The 21,833-nt window shown below is 44.2% G+C and overlaps 1 protein-coding gene across 1 annotated transcript in view; it reads left to right on the forward strand.

The window, feature by feature from the left end:
- The window catches only part of LOC126091892 (cadherin-99C), a 631,851-nt gene that overhangs the window by 349,240 nt on the left and 260,778 nt on the right, over window positions 1-21,833 (forward strand). Inside the window, exon 3 of the mRNA XM_049907188.1 lies at window positions 8,767-8,832. Coding sequence (XP_049763145.1) covers window positions 8,767-8,832 — 66 coding nt within the window. The remainder of the gene's footprint in view (window positions 1-8,766; window positions 8,833-21,833) is intronic.

A 21,833-nucleotide genomic window follows, 5' to 3' on the forward strand; every position in this document is an offset into this window, starting at 1 on the left:
TGAGCTGCTATGATTTCTCCGAAACAGCGAGCTATTGCGACTGCTCCATAAAAACGAACTATTGCGACTGCTCTGTAGGAGCGAGCGATTATTAGTGTAGCCGACACTGCTCTGACTGCGATTCTATTGCAGCAGATATGTTTTATATCGCAGGCAGCGCGTGAGCAATACATCAAAATTACGTTTGCTCCAGTGGGATAGTGAACAGTAAGCCTCTTACATAATGAACCCCTTACAGCTTATATTTTGTTTTTATTTAGACTAAATAAATTTATATACAATTTCCAAGTGTGTTTTTCCGTTCGACAATTCAGGAAACAATTTCTTTCAGGACATCCGTAAGATTAATTTTTCCAACCCTGTCTTGATGAACAAGGAGTAAGAGTAGATGAGTGAGTCCGACTGAGTCGTTTGCCTCAAGGCGCTGGATAACCTCTCAGGGGCTGACGATACTGGAACTGTCAGAATCAGAAGGATGAGGCGAATAACTTCCTGAAAGAGTTCTTTAACGCTACCAGGTTCAACAATAAGTTTTCTTCCTACAGAGGATAAATCACATGGTTGTATACCAGTCGTAATGGTTCGCAGCATTTCGACCTGTGCATGAAGCCTGTCCAGGTCAAAGTCTGTCGTACGTACTCCAAGCAGTACTTCCAAACGACGTGTAGATGTAGGGAGGACGTAATAAGTGTCTCTTCAAGATCCTCTTGGTTGAACCTTCGATCAAGCTCATTCAGAAGGAGATCAAGAATTTCAAACAAATCTTTACTATATTTTCGTTGTTGAGACAATTCTATGGGAAGAGACTGTGGTCTGGGTGTTGCTGTTTCGCTGGTATTTTTCTTGGCCATGAGACATTTGGATCCCTCATATTTAGATTTTTAGAATAATCTTTGGATTCCTGTAACAGCATATCAAATGCTTCCATAGTCCTAAGATTTGCGAGAGCTGCTTTTAGAACTTCTGACTGCATTAAAATTTGGATTCTGTAGGGATCTGGCTAGTTCCTTACACAGTCCAGACTCTTCAGTCGCGAGAAACTTTACCTTGTAACACTTCCATTTGGTCCGTGTTTGCATAGAAAAGACGACAATATGGGAATTGTGAATCCGCCTTGATGCAAAACACTTTGTTGTTAGTTTACTTACTTATTCCCCAAACTAGTTTCGGCGACAAATATCGCCATCATAAGGTTCTTTATTTTTTTTAAATTTACAACATGCAGAAAGTAGCATAGTTATACAAACACTGTAACACATAATTACATTTTTAGCGTTCGTTTTTTTAAAATATAGTTTTCCGTGGATACTTTCATACTACCATAAGGTATTGCACGTTATGGCATGTTTTTAAGAATAGTTGTCGCTGTTTGCGGCATATTTTCTGTGCGTTTTCTCTTGCCGTTTTCTCAGTGTACATCATATCATCTGCAACTGTGTAAGCCGCTCTTAGGAAACAAATACTGCAAGGTGAACTTACGTATGTCAGCGTTATACACTTGGGGTTGCGGTAGAGTTGTGGATACTGTTTTGGTGTGTTCTAGACTGTCACATAAGAAATAGTTTCAAACTTTTCGAGCCGCTGCGCATAGCCCCCGGGACTGACCTTTTTTCATCTCTAACTGAGCTCGTTACATTTGATATTTCAGTCACCGTTTTCTTGACCCGCTCATAATCCCTGAAATGTGTCAAAGATTTTACTCTTACAGCCCATCGGGTGGGATACATTGGAATCAGTCGTTGATATTTTGGGTTTGGATTCGTCTCATCGACACCAGATAGTAGCACAACATCTGCATACATGCTCATCGTTTTTGGGGATTCCACAATTATATTCGAGACGCCTTTCAATGTTAGCAGTACATCGCACAATGGATCACAGCTTCTTGAAACTTCCTGTGGTGCCAGATCCAGACAATGGTTGCTGCAGTGGGTGTAGCAACTCCGTGGCTTGTCCTGGATTTCCTTCACACCTTTGTTCCGCCCGGACGCATTAGCTGCTCCATCGAAACTGTGGGCGTGTACAAACTCCATTTCTAGTGAGTCTTAGAAGAATGTCTTTGACGGTGATTGCCAGCATTTGCACCTTGGAGCCCGGTGGACTATATGAACCCAGAAAAAGTTCTTTTATTTCGAGCGTCTCAGGGTCAATATACTGTTCCTGGCTAGCTACGTCCGTCGTTGGGTCTGCCACAATTGCGTAAAATGGGGAATTTTTTTATTTGCTGCACAATTTCTCGGCGGATCATGTGAGCCAACAACCAAGTGTCACGCGGCATTTCAGTCATCTCTTCTGGCACATCATTCTTCCTTTCTAGGAGAAGCGTAATGAGGTTCCCAGAGACCGTTTCATGACCTCTCAGTGCGTTTCCTGTTCGACCCAGGAACCCGAGTGAGCTGATCATTACTAGCAAAACGGTTCTTGCTCTCTCCTGATCGGTCAGCAGATGGCTTGGGCAATCACAGGTGTGCTACGAGTATTTTCGTGTTGCTGATGCAAAAGACTCTTCTCGTATATCCTGAACTTTTCCGTAGCCTTTTTCCAGTTACCGAAACCTTCTCGAAGAAAAGCTGTCTCTTTCTGTGGTCTTCTATTGTTCACTAAGTTGCTGCAGTGATAGCAGAAAACACTGCCACTCTTTTCTTCGTAATGTGGCCACGGATAAGCCACAAACCATTCCGATTTACAAGATGTTCCACTCTTTCGTGGAAACGTATGCTTCTCTGCTGGGTGAAATTTTGTTTCAAAAACAGGTATACTTGAAGCAGAGGCCATTGTGTTTTCATGTCAGAATGGGGTGTCTGCAAGCTTAGACAGTCCTGTGCCACAACTTTTACGTCCATTGCATCTACCTGCAATTGTTAAGGATAAAAACGTGCAACATGACGTACCTCGCACACATCACTCTAACATAAAAAGAGCTTTCAACAAGCAAAGTACGGTAATAGTGAATGTGAATGTCATGTGACTAGGGCCTCCCGTCTGGTAGACCGTTCGCCGGGTGCAAGTCTTCCGATTTGACGACACTTCGGCTACTTGCGCGTCAATGGGGATGAAATGATGATGGCTAGGACAACACAACACCCAGACGCTGAGCGGAGAAAATCTCCGACCCAGCCGGGAATCGAACTCCGGCCCTTAGGACTGACATTCTGTCGCGCTGACCACTCAGCTACCGGCAGCGGACATGGTAATGGTGAACACATAGTATAATAGCACAAGCGTAGGAAGAAACACTCATAGTTGACCGTAAGATATTTAGCTTACCAGTGTCACTGTCTGTGCTTCCTTGTAAGTATCATCGACTGGTATTACTACTATCAGATTGAGACTGGCCATTGTCATGGGTAACACTAATAAACACGATCTGAAGTTTTTAGTGCCACTACCACCTTCAAAAATTCCTTGATAGATTTTTGTGACGGTATGCAGTACCACACCTAAAATAACAAAATAGTAATAATCGTATATAAATATCAGTCATTACTTTTTTTTATATCATCACATGGGAAACGTTGCATAGGGAATATAAAAAAAAGAACGAAAAGTTTGGTATTAAAATTTAAAAATGACGCTATAACTCGCTAATTGTATGTGTTGCAAGTAAGAGCAATCACTGTAAACATTATTAAACATCTATAAGGGAATTACAAAAGGAGGGTGCAAACTATACCTTGAAGCAATGCTGCAGTGTAAATGGAAAAACAGTAACATCAGACATAACAAACAAACTTGCAGAATTCACACCAAATCGATTGCGACTGGTTATTTACGTACTAGGAGGAAATTTACATGGTAAGTAAAATATTTGTTCAGAGATGAACTGCCGTATAAAGCACTGTGTTTTTGTGTTTATTTCACACTCAACTTTCAGTTGTTAAATCAATTTAAGTAAATTGAACAATGTTTGTACCGTTACATGTATCATTTGTGAACTCAGGTCTCGTTTTCTGTTTACGAATGCTTTTCTCAATGGCTGTATAACAGGCAAGAATGAAGCTTTTTACCAGAAACGGCTGTATATTTTTACTTACTGCTGCTGTTACGACAAGTTTGATTGTAAACGTTAACTCGCATTATAGCACTGTACTTTTTCTTTGATAAGCTAACGAATGGCAGTAATATACTTCCACGTTATGATAGATAAAAACACGTCAGTTTTTACGGTACAGAGAACTACTCATCTCTTTGCGCACTAAACCTTGTTTCAGTGTCTTGAGCTGTTTATGATCACGCTCCATCCCGCATGGCGAGCAGAAACTTGTCATGTGTGGCGTATCACCAGCATATACAATACATTTGCTCGTCACTGGAAAGATACAGCTTTCCTACCACGATAAAAAAATTACTTCCTTACGTTAGATTCAGTTGGTACGCTGCAGTACATGACCTAAAATGCACAAAGTGTAAAGTAGCCAGTGAGGATCCACTACAAGTATAAGGCAGTTAGGCAGGAGGTGAGAAAACTTGGCTGCTCATAAGCCGCACATTGCGCCGGTAAATGCAAAACGACGCCTTGCTTGGTGTAAGGAGCGTAAACATTGGACGATCGAAGAGTGGAAAAACGTTGTGTGGAATGACGAATCACGGTACACAATGTGGCGATCCGTTGGCAGGGTGTGGGTATAGCAAATGCCCGGTGAACGTCATCTGTCAGCGTATGTAGTGCCAACGGCAAAATTCGGAGGCGGTGGTGTTATGGTGTGGTCGGGTTTTTCATGGAGGGGGCTTGCACCCCTTGTTGTTTTGCGTGGCATTATCACAGAACAGGCCTACACTGATGTTTTAAGCACCTTTCCTCCCACTGCTGAAGAGCAATTCGGGATAGCAATTGCGTCTTTCAACACGATCGAGCACCTGTTCATAATTCACGGCCTATGGTGGAGTGGTTACACGACAATAACATCCCTGTAATGGACTGGTCTGCACAGAGTCCTGACCTGAATCTTATAGAACACCTTTGGGATGTTTTGGAACGCCGACATGGATACCTCTTCTCAGTGCAGCAGTCCGTGAAGAATGGGCTGTCATTCCCCAAGAAACCTTTCAGCACGTGATTGAACGTATGCCTGCGAGTGTGGAACGTGTCGTCAAGGCTAAGGGTAGGCCACTACTATATTGAATTCCATCTTTACCGATGGCGGACGCGACGAACTTCTAAGCCATTTTCAGCCAGGTGTCCGGATACTTCTGATCACATAGTGTATAAGACATGGCTCTTCCACTCCGTAAATCGTGCACATGAGACATTTACTGAAAGCTGACAAAAGAAGTAGCATCCTATATTGGTAACTGAGACAGTTACAGGCTCTGCATCGAGTGAGGTAGCGCAGTGGCTAGCACACTGGACTCGCATTCGGGAGGACGACGGTTCAATCCCGCGTCCGGCCATCCTGATTTAGGTTTTCCGTGATTTCCCTAAATCACACCAGGCAAATGCCCGGATGGTTCCTTTGAAAGGGCACGGCCAACTTCCTTCCCCTTCCTTAATCCGATGGGAGCGATGACCTCGCTGTCTGGTCTCCTCCCCCCAAAAACCAACCAACCAGGCTCTGCATACAATTAAAAGAGAGGCCTGCAATGGTAGAATCAGTTTCAGATTCGTTTTAAGAGCACGTAATTTGTGGAAGAATTGTGCAGTATTAGCTATTGGTGCGCTTTTAGTAGCATAAACAGAGTTGCACCTGTTTTTTCACCGAGCTCTTCACGTGTGCTACACGGTCCACCTGTGGCTACCCAAATTTTAAATTAAAATATCCACGGAAAATTTTCAAATAAAATTGAGACTCAGCTTGAATATCCGGTCTAATGTTTTTGAACATCTGTCACATAATCTTCAGGTTAAGTTTAGAGTCAAGATAATTCCATTCTTCATTGGTATAATGTGCTTTTCTCACTGCAAATGAGTTGATGTGATTTTTTACTTGCACTATTAAAGCCATTGATTTAGCATTTCCATGACGACATTTTCCCCTCTCGTCTTGTGGAGATTTACCTTCCGTCAACAGATTGCACAGGCGGCTTACTCGGTCACTGCTGACACCGGAAATACTTTGGAACACAGAGTACGCGAAGGAACTTGCCCCCCTTCTTGCAGCGGTGTACCGTAGGTCTCTAGAAGAGCGTAGCGTTCCAAAGGATTGGAAAAGGGCACAGGTCACCCCGTTTTCAAGAACGGACGCCGAACAGATGTGCAGAACTATACACCTATATCTCTAACGTCGATCAGTTGTAGAATTTTGGAACACGTATTGTGTTCGAGTATAATGACTTTTCTGGAGACGAGAAATCTACTCTGTAGGAATCAGCACGGGTTTCGAAAAAGACGGTCATGTGAAACCCAGCTCGCGCTATTCGTCCACGAGACTCAGAGGGCCATAGACACGGGTTCACAGGTAGATGCCGTGTTTCTTGACTTCCGCAAGGCGTTCGATACAGTTCCCCACAATCGTTTATTGAACAAAGTAAGAGCATATGGACTATCAGACCAATTGTGTGATTGGATTGAGGAGTTCCTAGATAACAGGACGCAGCATGTTATTCTCAATGGAGAGAAGTCTTCCGAAGTAAGAGTAATTTCAGGTGTGCCGCAGGGGAGTGTCATAGGACCGTTGCTATTCACAATATACATAAATGACCTTGTGGATGACATCGGAAGTTCACTGAGGCTTTTTGCAGATGATGCTGTGGTGTATCGAGAGGTTGTAACAATGGAAAATTGTACAGAAATGCAGGAGGATCTGCAGCGAATTGACGCATGGTGCAGGGAATGGCAATTGAATCTCAATGTAGACAAGTGTAATGTGCTGCGAATACACAGAAAGATAGATCCTTTATCATTTAGCTACAAAATAGCAGGTCAGCAACTGGAAGCAGTTAATACCATAAATTATCTGGGAGTACGCATTAGGAGTGATTTAAAATGGAATGATCATATAATGTTGATTGTCGGTAAAGCAGATGCCAGACTGAGATTCATTGGAAGAATCCTAAGGAAATGCAATCCGAAAACAAAGGAAGTAGGTTACAGTACGCTTGTTCGCCCACTGCTTGAATACTGCTCAGCAGTGTGGGATCCGTACCAGATAGGGTTGATACAAGACATAGAGAAGATCCAACGGAGAGCAGCGCGCTTCGTTACAGGATCTTTTAGTAATCGCGAAAGCGTTACGGAGATGATAGATAAACTCCAGTGGAAGACTCTGCAGGAGAGACGCTCAGTAGCTCGGTACGGGCTTTTGTCAAAGTTTCGAGAACATACCTTCACCGAAGAGTCAAGCAGTATATTGCTCCCTCCTACGTATATCTCGCGAAGAGACCATGAGTATAAAATCAGAGAGATTAGAGCCCACACAGAGGCATACCGACAATCCTTCTTTCCACGAACAATACGAAACTGGAATAGAAGGGAGAACCGATAGAGGTACTCAAGGTACCCTCCACCACACACCGTCAGGTGGCTTGCGGAGTATGGATGTAGATGTAGATGTAGATGTAGAAGGTCGTTTTACAAAGCCGAATCTTACCGTCATACCGTGATAGCCAATAAACGTATCACTGTCCTTTTGATTTCTCCCTCTTAAATTTCTTATCACTTCTAGGCTTCTTTCTTGCCACTGATTTTACTGATGTGAGGCTTGAAGCAATGCACCCTGTTCATTTTTTGTTTGGAAGTCAATAAATTTAGCGTATAATTCTGTCTTGCTGCCTTCTGTTACCTCGGTTGTCATGCATTGCATCCGACAACTGGAAATAGAATTACGTGTTGAATTTAATGTTGTACATTATTATGTTCACTGTGATAATTAAACATTAATTTTGAAGCGATACAAAGTTTCAGATTAGAATTCACCTGCACCGATAACACGATGTTTTGGTTACTCTATTTCTTTTCCAATTAGTATGCGCTTCGTTTTTCACTCTTGCTCAGTTTTGTGTTTCGGAATTGAAATGAAATGATCGTATGGCATTTATTGGCCGGGATATCCCCATCGGGTTTCGGGTTCAGTTGACTCCACTTCGGCGACTTGCGTGTCAATGATGATGAAAATGATGATGGATAGACAACACCCAGTCCCATGCTGGGAACCGAACCCGGGCCCCCTTGCGTGGTAGGTGGTAACGCCACCGCTGCGCTACCCATGTTTCGGAAACTCCTCTGCATTCTTTCTTTTTTCTCCCCTACTTCCTGGCATTTGTCACTCGCATCACCACTGTCTGTCATTTTATCACCAATAACGCTGTGAATCGATTAAATCAAAAAGTAAGAGGCAATATCGACTGTTGTCTGTATCTAAAACAGTGCTGACTGCTAAAATTCTGAGAAAGCCGTTATCTTTCGTACGTGAGGATTTCTCTTCAGTTAAGGTGATACAGTGGGTGATTAACAATACCAAAAATGCCAGAACGTACGGGATTTGTCCATACCGTACCATCTAAGTAGGTAACTCGATTCTGTCAAAAACTGGGCATGTGGGGTTTCTGAATATTCGCATTCATTTAGTGACGTTTGGTAACCATATGTGGAACCGTTAGCCACAGAGTAAGTTTGAGTCGCATGGTCCAGGGGCTGGGGCGACCACAGAGCATGCTCTGTGCTGGCGACAGAGCTCGTGCGCTGCGTACCCGGCTGGAGGGCAGGCGGCGTGTCGACGTGTCCTCAGTTGCAGGCCAGATACAGGGAGGCAAGCATTGCCTCTTAGCAGTGGGCTTCGCGGGCAGCGCTGTGCTCCGATTGTAACTTGTCGCTTGCTCTCTGTGTTGCAGGGCTGTGCGAGCTGGAGTCTGGCCAGTCCAACATCATCCTGGACATCGAGGAGAGCAGCGGCTCGCGTAAGTCTGCTCCAGCTGTGCTGTTAGGCAACCTAACGCCTATACTCTTTTTTTCCTTTTTTATTTTTTTAATCGATTGGTGTGTGTGTGTGTGTGTGTGTGTGTGTGTGTGTGTGTGTGTGTGTGTGTGTGTGCGTGCGTGCGTCTAGTTTGCTGTGTGTAAATATGTGTGTATGTGTAGGGAAGAGAGGCAGAGAGCGAGAGACAAGGAGGGAAGGAGATTCATTAATTATTTATCCTGGTTACATTTCGGTTTGCTATTGTTTAGGTGGCTAGCATGATCAGAGAGTTACTGCTCATATGGATTCTGTCGTTGAGTACCCTTTTTCTCCATTGCAATGGTTCTTTGTATGTGAAACTTTTTTTACAATGTCAGCTGCTTTTTGTTCTGACTATTCACTGTGATAACCGTCATGTCACATTTCACGTTGGACTTTCGTATTAGATCACACTTTGTACTTAATATAACAGTTGCTCGCCAAGTTGGCTACATCACGGTCCGTCGAAACATTCTTCCCGAGAAACGTTGACGTAACGGTGACGTGACGTGGTGTGACGTGTCGATGACGTTCCTTTGACAGCGTGTAAGAAAGCCACCATTTGAACTACGAAGGAGAATCTTGTGACGTGACGGTGACGTTCCGTCAAGTGTGAAGACACCGTTACTCGGCACGTTGACCGCAACCAATTGTACTGGAACACTGCGAGAAAGAGAGTGTAACGAAACGTCCGAGATAGACGTCAGACGGTGTGGGCGAGGAGGCAGGCGGACCGGGCCCCTGCTGAACGCCGCCCGGCCACCGGCGCCTCTCCGTCGTCGACGCTGGCCGCCTAGGAGTGTCCGCTGCTGCGCCTGCCTGCCACCTGCACTCCGTTCCCCGTAAAAAAAAACCCACAAACGCGACGACTGGTCAGCAGCCGCAGCCCCCCTACACTGGTGTTGTTCCGCTCGTCAAAGTACCTCCAACTTACGCATCGGGTATTTTATTACTGAGTTACGTTAAATGAAACTTCCAAGATACCTTATTACTGTGTCACTGTAAATGGACGTATTAACGACCATAAACCCCGCCTAGTTAGCCGTGCGGTCTAACGCACGGCTTTCCGCACTGTGAAGGAGCGCCTGGTCCCCGGCACGAATCCGCCCGGCGGATTTGTGTCGAGGTCCGGTGAGCCGGCCGGTCTGTCGATGGATTTTAGGCGGTTTTCCATCTGCCTCGCCGAATGCGGGCTGGTTCCCCTTATACCGTCTCGGCTACACTATGTCGGCGATTGCTGCGCAAACAGGTTCTCCACGTACGCGTACACCACCATTACTCTACCACGCAAACATAGGGATTACACCCGTCTGGTGTGAGGCGTTCCCTGGAGGAGGGGGGAGGGGAGGGCGGGTCCACCAGTGGCCGAACCGCACAACAACCCTCGGTTCGGTGTGCGGTGGCGGACGGGTGAAGTGCACCGCGGTAGTCGTCGTGGGGTTGCGGACCATTGCGGCTGCGGCGAGGACGTAGCACCTCCCTCGTTTCTAGGCCCCCGGTTAACATACATACATACAACAAAAATAAAATCATAAGGACAGCTGTAGGTGGTTTTTTTTGTGACAGTAGTAAACGGCCGTCGTCCCAAAGACTTCATGGCAAAAGCATGGACATATAAAAACTTTTCTTCCCGATGTCAACTATCGTAAGCGCTGTTTGACTTTTGAATGCTGCCAACGAACTCATCATTTCTGCTACTGCCTTATTCTTGCCTCCTAATTCTTGATTTAATGCGCTCAGTTTTCCGGTAAAATTGAAACGTCCCCTTAAAAAAATTATGAAAGACTGTGCTGGTAAACCTCTTACGTTATTTGATTTTCAAACAGCTGAGCAAAACTGAACGTACTCAGACATTCCTCTCTTTACTTATTCTGATCATCACTAAACTGACACACAATATTTTTTTTAGCTCAACGCAATCTGACTTTCAATAATCCCTACAAAAGAATGGCCTTGACTAACAATAACCTATACCTTTCATGAATCACTTACCTCACAAAAATCTTCATTACTCGAACTACTGCAATACAGCGAGCGGCAATACTGCCAACTAAATAAAAGATTGTAACTACAGAAGGCACTAACTACTGATAAGCATAGTTAGCAAATGAAAAATTTTGATAGAGAACAAACAATGTGTTTACCTTAATAACGTTCAAAAGTCATCATATATTCTTGACCTCAGTCTTTAAAAATTTCCTTTTTCTGGCCTACACACGTCCAGATCGTCCGCATATAGTAACCTCTCAAAACTCAGGCATCTCTCTCTCCACATCCACCAGTGCTGGCGGCTCACTCCAACTGCCCAACGCTACGCGCTGTTCACATCCAACTGCCCAACACTACACAAGCGAATATTCCAACAATGAGTCTAACCACCCACAAACTGCACACAGCACAGTCAGTGAGTTTCATACAGAGCGCTACGTGGCGTTACCAACATAAAAACCTAAACACCCTACTTACATAGCCCCCATGCACACCACAAAAAAATTTGCAAATTGTTTTGGGCAGTGCCCAATAATTATTTGCTAATTTGTTTTATATTAACGATAACAAATATATCAAATGCACACAATTATTGTTACAATGTTTGTCAAAAGCAAAAATTGTTCTCATAAAGGCAGTCCTGATCATTCACCACAGTAGTAATTACATTGCACAAAGTCTGATCAGTAAAAGAAAATGCACACGGCAGTAGTGGATTTCCATGCAGTCTTGAAGAAGTAGTGTTGTCCTTCCAATGGAAAGACAGTGCTAACTCTTGAAATGCAGACAGGTAATTGGCCACAACAGAGCAAACCCACAGCAGAGTCAGTCGAAGTTTTGAAGAATATTGGTAGGTAGGTCATCACAGAGCAGACCCACTGTAGTCCTGGTAGAGATTATGGGAACGGTGGGCCACCAAAGGTGCAGACCCACTATAGTCCTTGTAGAGATAGTGGTATTGGTGCGCCAACACAGGTGCAGGCCCACGGTAGGCCTTGTAGAGGTGGCCAGCAGCCATCAGTTGCGATCATGCGGGTGCACAATCACCATCGAAGAGTCTTGCGGATAATAAGTCCATGAACCACCACTTGTGCAATCAGAAATTTTTTTTTCAAATGTCCTTAAAACCAGAATGCTGTTTACCAGTCCCTTGCTGAATTATCAACACACGTACGAGCACTAACAGTCACCCCCCTTTTTTTTTTAGAACAAACAATGTATTTACCTTAATAATGTTCAAAAGTCATTATATACAGGGTGAATCACCTAACATTACCGCTGGATTTATTTCGTAAACCACATCAAATACTGACGAACCGATTACACAGACCGAACGTGAGGAGAGGGGCTAGTGTAATTGGTTAATACAAACCATAAAAAATGCACGGAAGTATGTTTTTTAACACAAACCTACGTTTTTTAAATGGAACCCCACAGTCGTTTATTGAACAAAGTAAGAGCATATGGACTATCAGACCAATTGTGTGATTGGATTGAGGAGTTCCTAGATAACAGGACCCCGTTAGTTTTGTTAGCACATCTGAACATATAAACAAATACGTAATCAGTGCCATTTGTTGCATTGTAAAATGTTAATTACATCCGGAGATATTGTAACCTAAAGTTGACGCTTGAGTACCACTACTTCGCTGTTCGATTGTGTGTATCAGAGAGCACCGAATTACGTAGGGATCCAAAGGGAACGGTGATGGACCTTGGGTACAGAAGAGACTGGAACACCACATTACGTCCACATGCTAACACATTTTTATTGGCCTTTATCACTGACGCACATGTACATTACCATGAGGGGTGAGGTACACGTACACACGTGGTTTCCGTTTTCAATTACGGAGTGGAATAGAGTGTGTCCCGACATGTCAGGCCAATAGGTGTTCAATGTGGTGGCCATCATTTGCTGCACACAATTGCAATCTCTGGCGTAATGAACGTCGTACACGCCGCAGTACATCTGGTGTAATGTCGCCGCAGGTTGCCACAATACGTTGTTTCATATCCTCTGGGCTTGTAGGCACATCGCGGTACACATTCTCCTTTAACGTACCCCACAGAAAGAAGTCCAGAGGTGTAAAATCAGGAGAACGGTCTGGCCAATTTATGCGTCCTCCACGTCCTATGAAACGCCCGTCGAACATCCTGTCAAGGGTCAGCCCATTGTTAATTGCGGAATGTGCAGGTGCACCATCACGCTGATACCACATACGTCGACGCGTTTCCAGTGGGACATTTTCGAGCAACGTTGGCAGATCATTCTGTAGAAACGCGATGTATGTTGCAGCTGTCTGGGCCCCTGCAATGAAGTGAGGACCAATGAGGTGGTCGCCAATGATTCCGCACCATACATTTACAGTCCACGGTCGCTGTCGCTCTACCTGTCTGAGCCAGCGAGGATTGTCCACGGACCAGTAATGCATGTTCCGTAGATTCACTGCCCCGTGGTTTGTGAAACCCGCTTCATCGGTAAACAGGTAGAACTGCAACGCATTCTCCGTTAATGTCCATTGACAGAATTCCACTCGATGATTAAAGTCATCACCATGTAATTGCTGATGTAGCGACACATGAAACGAGTGAAAGCGGTTGCGCATGACTCAGTCCACCGGCTCTCGCAATGTCCCGTGTACTCATGTGTGGGTTCATGGCAACAGCAGCTAACACACCAACTGCACCCGCTTCTCCTGTGACGGGCCTGTTACGGACCCGTTTGCGTGCTACGACCATACCTGTTGCATACCGTTGGCGGTAGATGTTTTGCAATGTGCGGCACGTTGGATGCTCTCTGTCCGGGTACCGTTCTGCATACACCCTGCAGGCTTCGGCTGCATTTCGTCGACACTCGCCATAGATGAATATCATCTCCGCCTTTTCAGAGTTAGAATACACCATGGTTACAGTTCCAACAACACTACACTATCACAGACGTCTGGTAACACGGTGTACTACAGTTGGTCTGCGTGCGGAGACGAATGCAGAATAACAATAGCAGCAAGCGCTACATGCGGACACTGCGACATCTAGACCAAACCACAACATGCGCTACAGCCACACTCGTAAACACGGTCGTCATCGTAAACATGTCCCTGCAGATGCTGCTCGCCGACCGTGGCCCGTGTTTGTTACAACACGCAACTGAACGTCGGAGGTTTCAAGCGTCAACTTTAGATAACAATATCTCCGGATGTAATTAACATTTTACAATGCAACAAACGGCACTGATTACGATGGATGTTATATATATATGACATCCATCTTTACAAATTTCCTTTTTCTGGCGGACAGACGTCCAGATCGTCCGCTTATAGTAACCTCTCAAAACTCTGGCATCTCTCTGCCCACATCCACCACTGCTGGCGGCTCACCTCCCAACTAGAGATGGGCAAAACTGTTCTTTTCAGAGATTGGATCAGAACTGTTCACTCCCTGAAATGAATTAGCTCTTTTTCATGACTCACCACTCATTTACAATAGAAAATAAATGGAAGGCACATAGCCCTTTAAACTTGGTTTATTCCAGTACTATACCTGTATTTTGATCTTATTGGATCCTATTTTGAAGTAACACAGATAATGAGTAAGAATTTTGTATTGTTTATTGAAATTTCCACGATATGACAAAGTTTTTTATTATTGATTTATTTTGCACTATCGTGGTTTTTTGGGTGATCGGAAAATGTTGTAACTTGAGATTTACATTAACAATATATTTGGCTATAATGTATTAAAATTTCATTAACCTCATACAAATACAATCGCAAGCCATATATTTTTAAAGTGAACATTTCCTTCCGAAGACGCCTAAAATAGCAAAATCCGTACCAGAATAAGAAAAAAATATATAAATTTGACTGTAAAACGAAAGTGCTGCATATAGCCTTACGCAGAATAAAACAAGGAAAATATTGGTGTATCACATTTTGCGATAAGTTTATCGGTTCGCTCGTAATTAAAGCGTAAATTTGAGTGTCCATAATAAAAATCCTATAGTAAGAGGAGTCATCAGGAACCTAATCTAATCAGTTTAAACAAATAAAAATAAAATAAAAACAATTGATGTATACATAACATAATAATGTAATATACATAGCGGTATTACTACAAAGAACAATATCCAGTGGGGACGAACTCCGATGCAGAGGCGCTGAGTCGAGCAGGTCGAGCCGCGAGCTGTATTACTGCATGAGCTGAGACCGCAGAGACCAGAGTGACACCTGAGTCGCTTTGCTCAACGCTCTGGCTAGAGGCGAGACGGTGGGGTGAGCGTTGAGCGGGCGAGTTCCGCGGGTGGGGGGAGCAGTGAACTCACCTGCTCCGAGACAAATCGTCCGTTCCCTTGCGAGCAGGTTTTTGCAAGTAGTTCCTATGTTATCCGCTAGGTGGCTCTCTGTCCTGTTGCTCGCATCTACTGCCCAGAGGGCAGGACGTGCGACTGAAACGATCGCCGACAGAGTGCGATGCGAAGTTAAGCTGCGCCAGACACTGCACACGGCAGACGACGCACAGAGACGGTGTGGCATATGTGAAACACAAAATCCAATGGGGCACTGCACAATGCAGGCAGCCAAGGTAGAAGCAGGGCAGAGGCCGGCGCTGGCTGTGTTGTGTGGTGTGCACTGTGCTCTGACCAGCAGAGGCACTGCTGATATGCTCCATCTCTCTCTCTCTCTCTCTCTCTCTCTCTCTCTCTCTCTCTCTGCCGTGGGAAACGTTTGGAGCTACCGTTCTTTTTTTCTGAATCACTGATTGTTCACTCCTTTGAAAGATTCAACTCTATGAATTAGTTCAAGAGCGGATCCCCCATCTCTACTCCCAACTGCCCAACGCTACACGCTGTTCACATCCAACTTCCCAACACTACACAAGCGAATATTCCAACAATGAGTCCAACCAGCCACAGACTGCACACAGCGCAGTCAGTGAGTTTCATACAGAGCGCTACGTGGCATTACCAACATAACAACCTAAACAGCCTACTTACAAAATGTGCGAAAAATGCTAAATCACGCTCATCGCATCTCTCTTCAAGAAATTTTATTATTTAGTGCAATAGACGTAAAAATCTTTGCAAAAACTTGCTTCGACTCAACCACCTCACGTCAGTATGCAATGCCAAATCTGGCTCCTCCTCATCTAATTGCAACTTAACGAGCCGCCTTTGGAGAGATTTTCCTTTTATCGAATTTCCAATCTTGAAACAAGTACGCATTACATTTTTTGTGTTTAGTCTCTTCCTAACCAGTACATGATGAAATATGCAGTGGTAGCTAATGATGTCTGCAAAGTCTTCGTCTTTGTGACAAAGAGCAATAAAACCATTATGAATACCTGTCATTGCAGGAGCCCCGTCACTGACACCAGTTTGTACTAAGGTAGCTCAATCTTGCTAATACGTGCTCTGAATTCCGTGGGTATATCAAGGTCACAAGTTTTTCCTCTTAAGGAAATCAGGGTTTGCGTCAACAGGCTGCAGTTCCTCCTAGACTCTACAGCCTACCCAGGATCCATAAGAATGGGGTGCCTCTCCGTCCCATTGCAAGTAACATAGGAGCACCTACTTATTTTGTTGCCAAATACCTGACATCACTATTGGGACCTCTCGTAGGCAAGTGCGAACATCACATTCGAAACTTTGCAGATTTCATAGGTCGCGTGGAAACTGTTAGATTGCAATCATCCGATCTCTTAGTAAGTTTCTGTGTTGTGTCTTGATTTACAAAGGTGCCTTTGCAGGACTCTTTGGAGCTCATTAGCAACAAGTTTGAGGAGGACATAGTAACATTGTTTAAACACGTGCTTAGTTCAAAATACTTCTTATTTCGTGACCAATATTCTGAACAAGTGGACGGTGTCGCCTTGAGAAGCCCTCTGTCTCCTGTGGCGGCCAGTTATTTTATGGAGGACTCTGAAGAAAAAGCGCTGCAGTCAGCCACTCTCAAACCCTTTTTTTTTCTGCACTATATGGATGATACATTTGTGGTGTGGTCACATGGACTTGATACTCTACCTACGTTTCTTCAGCATCTGAATTCGCTCCATCCAAATATAAACGCCAGAATAGAAGTGGAAAAAGATGGTACTTCATCTTTTCTTGATGTTTTGGTAAGAAAGGAAAGCAGATGGAACCTTGGGACACAGCGTCTACCTCAAGCCAACGCATACAGATCTATATCTGCAGGCCACAAGCTGCCATCATCCTGCACAATGCGGCAGTGAAGTACGTACGTTAGTTCATAGAGCACATGTGGTATTTGATCCTGAGAACCTGTCGAGTGAAATACATCATTTGAAGACAGTGTTCCGACAAAACGTTTATTCTGAGAGACAGATTCGTAATGCATTCAGGCCCACGCGAGTTCAATCTACGGAGCAGAATGAAGATACGAAGACACCCACCATTTTGGCCTTTTTGCCGTATTTTGGTGCCATGTCGTCAAGAATTGGAAGAGTCTTCGGAAGATAGGGAACTAAGTGTGTTTTTCAGCCATCTGCAAAACTGAGAAACCTGTTTGGTTCGGTTAAGGATGACCTTGGCCTGAGGAAATGTGGTGTGTACAAGATTCCTTGTCAATGTATGTTGTTGTTGTTGTGGTCTTCAGTCCTGAGACTGGTTTGATGCAGCTCTCCTGGTCTCCCCCTACGATTTTTACCCTCCACGCTGCCCTCCAATACTAAATTGGTGATCCCTTGATGCCTCAGAACATGTCCTACCAATCGATCCCTTCTTCTGGTCAAGTTGTGCCACAAACTTCTCTTCTCCCCAATCCTATTCAATATTTCCTCATTAGTTATGTGATCTACCCATCTAATCTTCAGCATTCTTCTGTAGCACCACATTTCGAAAGCTTCTATTCTCTTCTTGTCCAAACTATTTATCGTCCATGTTTCACTTCCATACATGGCTACACTCCATACAAATACTTTCAGAAATGACTTCCTGACACTTAAATCTATACTCGATGTTAACAGATTTCTCTTCTTCAGAAACGCTTTCCTTGCTATTGCCAGTCTACATTTTATATCCTCTCTACTTCAACCATCATCAGTTATTTTGCTCCCCAAATAGTAAGACTCCTTTACTACTTTAAGTGTCTCATTTCCTAATCTAATTTCCTCAGCATCACCCGACTTAATTCCACTACATTCCATTATCCTCGTTTTGCTTTTGTTGATGTTCATCTTATATCCTCCCTTCAAGATACCATCCATTCCGTTCAACTGCTCTTCCAAGTCCTTTGCTGTCTCTGACAGAATTACAATGTCATCGGCAAACCTCAAAGTTTTTATTTCTTCTCCATGGATTTTAATACCTACTCCGAAATTTTCTTTTGTTTCCTTTACTGCTTGCTCAATATACAGATTGAATAACATCGGGGAGAGGCTACAACCCTGTCTTACTCCCTTCCCAACCACTGCTTGCCTTTCATGTCCCTCGACTCTTATAGCTGCCATCTGGTTTCTGTACAAATTGTAAATAGCCTTTCGCTCCCTGTGTTTTACCCCTGCCACCTTTAGAATTTGAAAGAGAGTATTCCAGCCAACATTGTCAAAAGCTTTCTCTAAGTCTACAAATGCTAGAAACGTAGGTTTGCCTTTCCTTAATCTTTCTTCTAAGATAAGTCGTAAGGTCAGTACTGCCTCACGTGTTCCAGTATTTCTACGGAATCCAAACTGATCTTCCCCGAGGTTGGCTTCTACTAGTTTTTCCATTCGTCTGTAAAGAATTCGTGTTAGTATTTTGCAGCTGTGGCTTATTAAATTGATTGTTCGGTAATTTTCACATCTGTCAACACCTGCTTTCTTTGGGATTGGAATTATTATATTCTTCTTGAAGTCTGAGGGTATTTCACCTGTCTCATACATCTTGCTCACCAGATGGTAGAGTTTCGTCAGGACTGGCTCTCCCAAGGCCGTCAGTAGTTCCAATGGAATGTTGTCTACTCCGGGGGCCTTGTTTCGACTCAGGTCTTTCAGTGCTCTGTCAAACTCTTCACGCAGTATCGTATCTCCCATTTCATCTTCATCTACATCCTCTTCCATTTCCATAATATTGTACTCAAGTACATCGCCCTTGTATAGACCCTCTATATACTCCTTCCACCTTTCTGATTTCCCTTCATTGCTTAGAACTGGGTTTCCATCTGAGCTCTTGATGTTCATACAAGTGGTTCTCTTATCTCCAAAGGTCTCTTTAATTTTCCTGTAGGCAGTATCTATCTTACCCCTAGTGAGATAAGCCTCTACATCCTTACATTTGTCCTCTAGCCATCCCTGCTTAGCCATTTTGCACTTCCTGTCGATCTCATTTTTGAGACGTTTGTATTCCTTTTTGCCTGCTTCACTTACTGCATTTTTATATTTTCTCCTTTCATCAATTAAATTCAATATTTCTCCTGTTACCCAAGGATTTCTACTAGCCCTCGTCTTTTTACCTACTTGATCCTCTGCTGCCTTCACTACTTCATCCCTCAAAGCTACCCATTCTTCTTCTACTGTATTTCTTTCCCCCATTCCTGTCAATTGTTCCCTGATGCTCTCCCTGAAACTCTGTACAACCTCTGGTTCTTTCAGTTTATCCAGGTCCCATCTCCTTAAATTTCCCCCTTTTTGCAGTTTCTTCAGTTTTAATCTACAGGTCATAACCAATAGATTGTGGTCAGAGTCCACATATGCCCCTGGAAATGTCTTACAATTTAAAACCTGGTTGTCAATGTAGGGCAGCGTATACAGGCCAGACATGCCGCAAAGTACGAGAACGCTGCGATGAACATCAGCGTCGAACATGACTTCGTGAACCGGAAAAGTCGGCAATTGCGGAACACTGTCTGAATACATGACATCGGATGATTTATGAAAAGACGAAAGCTTTATACCCGGCATCATCTTTCTGGTATTAAGGAAGCCATAAAATCTTGTACAGCCGATAATCTCATCCACAAGGATACTGGATTTCAACTGAGCACAGCCAGGGACCCTGCATTGGCTGCTATTAAATCACGGCGCGAAAATCAAGATTCTTCGGTAACAGGCCCGTCACAACACTGGCCTAGTACGGCCGTCGGTGAGTAACGTCTGGCCGCTCTGTCAGCAGGCGCAGCGTTCATCGAACGCGCCGGAGAGCCGCTCCATGGTTTTCGGCAGAGGGAGTTTGAATGTGCGCGTGTCCGATTTCCACGCCTGCGCATTCTTCGCTTGCGTGTTCTAGAAACGGGCGTCTACGTGCGGGTACCTTCAGTTGTACCTAGCCGCCAGCGAGGTTAAACCACGTGAGCCAGCCGCTGTGCCGAGCGGTTCTAGGCGCTTCAGTCCGGAACCGCGCTGCTGCTGCGGTCGCAGGTTCGAATCCTGCCTCGGGCGTTGATGTGTATGATGTTCTTTGGTTAGTTAGGTTTAATTAGTTCTAAGTCTAGGGGACTGATAACCTCAGATGTTAAGTCCCATAGTGCTTAGAGCCATTTGAACGACTTCAAAAGTGCTTTGTTTTGGTTCTGCTCAATGTCACACTCTTCACTGTGACAGACTCGTTAAAAAGTTTGCAGCTTAGTCTAGAAGAACAGTCTACAGATTTCAAGGACGTATGGTGTTTAACTGTATGATAAAGCATTGTTAATTCCGCTGCTGCTACTGATTGGCTCTGTTTTGATGACTTTGAAATAAAAAAGTTGTCTATTTTCTTTAAGTGCTAGCAGAGCACATGTTTGATTTATGCTTTTTGCTGCCTGAATGATCTATAATAGCTTACCTTCCTCCATGTGAAATAGTAACATATGACGTACATATTGCACGTCATAGTCATGTCATCCTCGTTTGATGAAAGACCATTCTTCTGTACATTTGTCTCGAAAGGAACACTTTCGCTAGTGCATTTGGGGCTCACTTCACACACAGGCAAATGTGAACTAAGCACTATTAGCCTCGGACAGAGGACCACATAGTTGCAACGTCTTAACTGAACTGAATCTCAAGAAAAGAGTTAATGACAGAAAGAAGCGTTACGCGCAATAAAGACCCTTCATAGACGCTGGCAAGTGCAACAATGAAACAAAAAACGTTATTTTGCTTGACAGTGACCGCTAAAATACAAATCTACGCCAGTATTTGGGAAGAAGTAGACGGTATGAGTGTATTTCTTTGGCATCACGAAAGCGATATCCGGGACGCTCATTTTTTAAATCCGAAAGCAGGACTGTCCCGAAAAACGGGACGTTTGGCAACCGTGTCGCTGTGTGATTACCGGGCGCTAAATCCGTGGGCTGCTGTGGTGCACTGCCCCTAGTACAGCTGTTTCATTAGCTCGTGTAAAATGTTTGTTTCGTTTCCTTTTGTCGGTCTGTACGCTGCCATCAGACATAAAGATGTTCGCAGTCTTGTAAAACAACGAACGAGAGCGAGATTTCTCTGGAAAATGTCGGCATACAAGGCAACAGTAGCCTCATCATTTCTCCTACATTCTGCGTGTGTCAGGATCATTTCAGTTTTTTCTTCTGTGCCTACCGTGTTCATCGCTCACTTGCACGTGTGTTCTCCAAATGGTGGCTGCAGGCAACAAACACTGCGCAAATATTGTAGTGCTAAGAGCCACGTCTGCATGGTACATGATCTCCGGTCACCGTCACCGTCTGCTGCCTTTTACGATGGGTTGTATGTAGTTCACTACACGGCCAAGGTTGCACCTTGAGTTCGGTATGTTGGAAGAATACAACATTGCGAATGCGGTTTCCATTTAGAAGTTATGGAAGACTGGCCTGCCGTACCGCAGCAGCACGGAGGTGAGGCGCCACGTGCCGCTGGGTGTTCGAGGGCCCCGGAGTAGCGTGTCGTAAATTACGATTGTGTACCCATTTCTATTCCTCCGATTACAGCGCCAGCTGTGGCGAAATGAAGAAAATGCTTCAGATTTTGGTAGCATCATAATCTACAATAACGAACAATGGTTCCCATTGAAGATTTCGAAGTTGC

Source organism: Schistocerca cancellata, chromosome 7, assembly GCF_023864275.1.
Source record: "Schistocerca cancellata isolate TAMUIC-IGC-003103 chromosome 7, iqSchCanc2.1, whole genome shotgun sequence".
Lineage (NCBI taxonomy): Eukaryota > Metazoa > Arthropoda > Insecta > Orthoptera > Acrididae > Schistocerca > Schistocerca cancellata.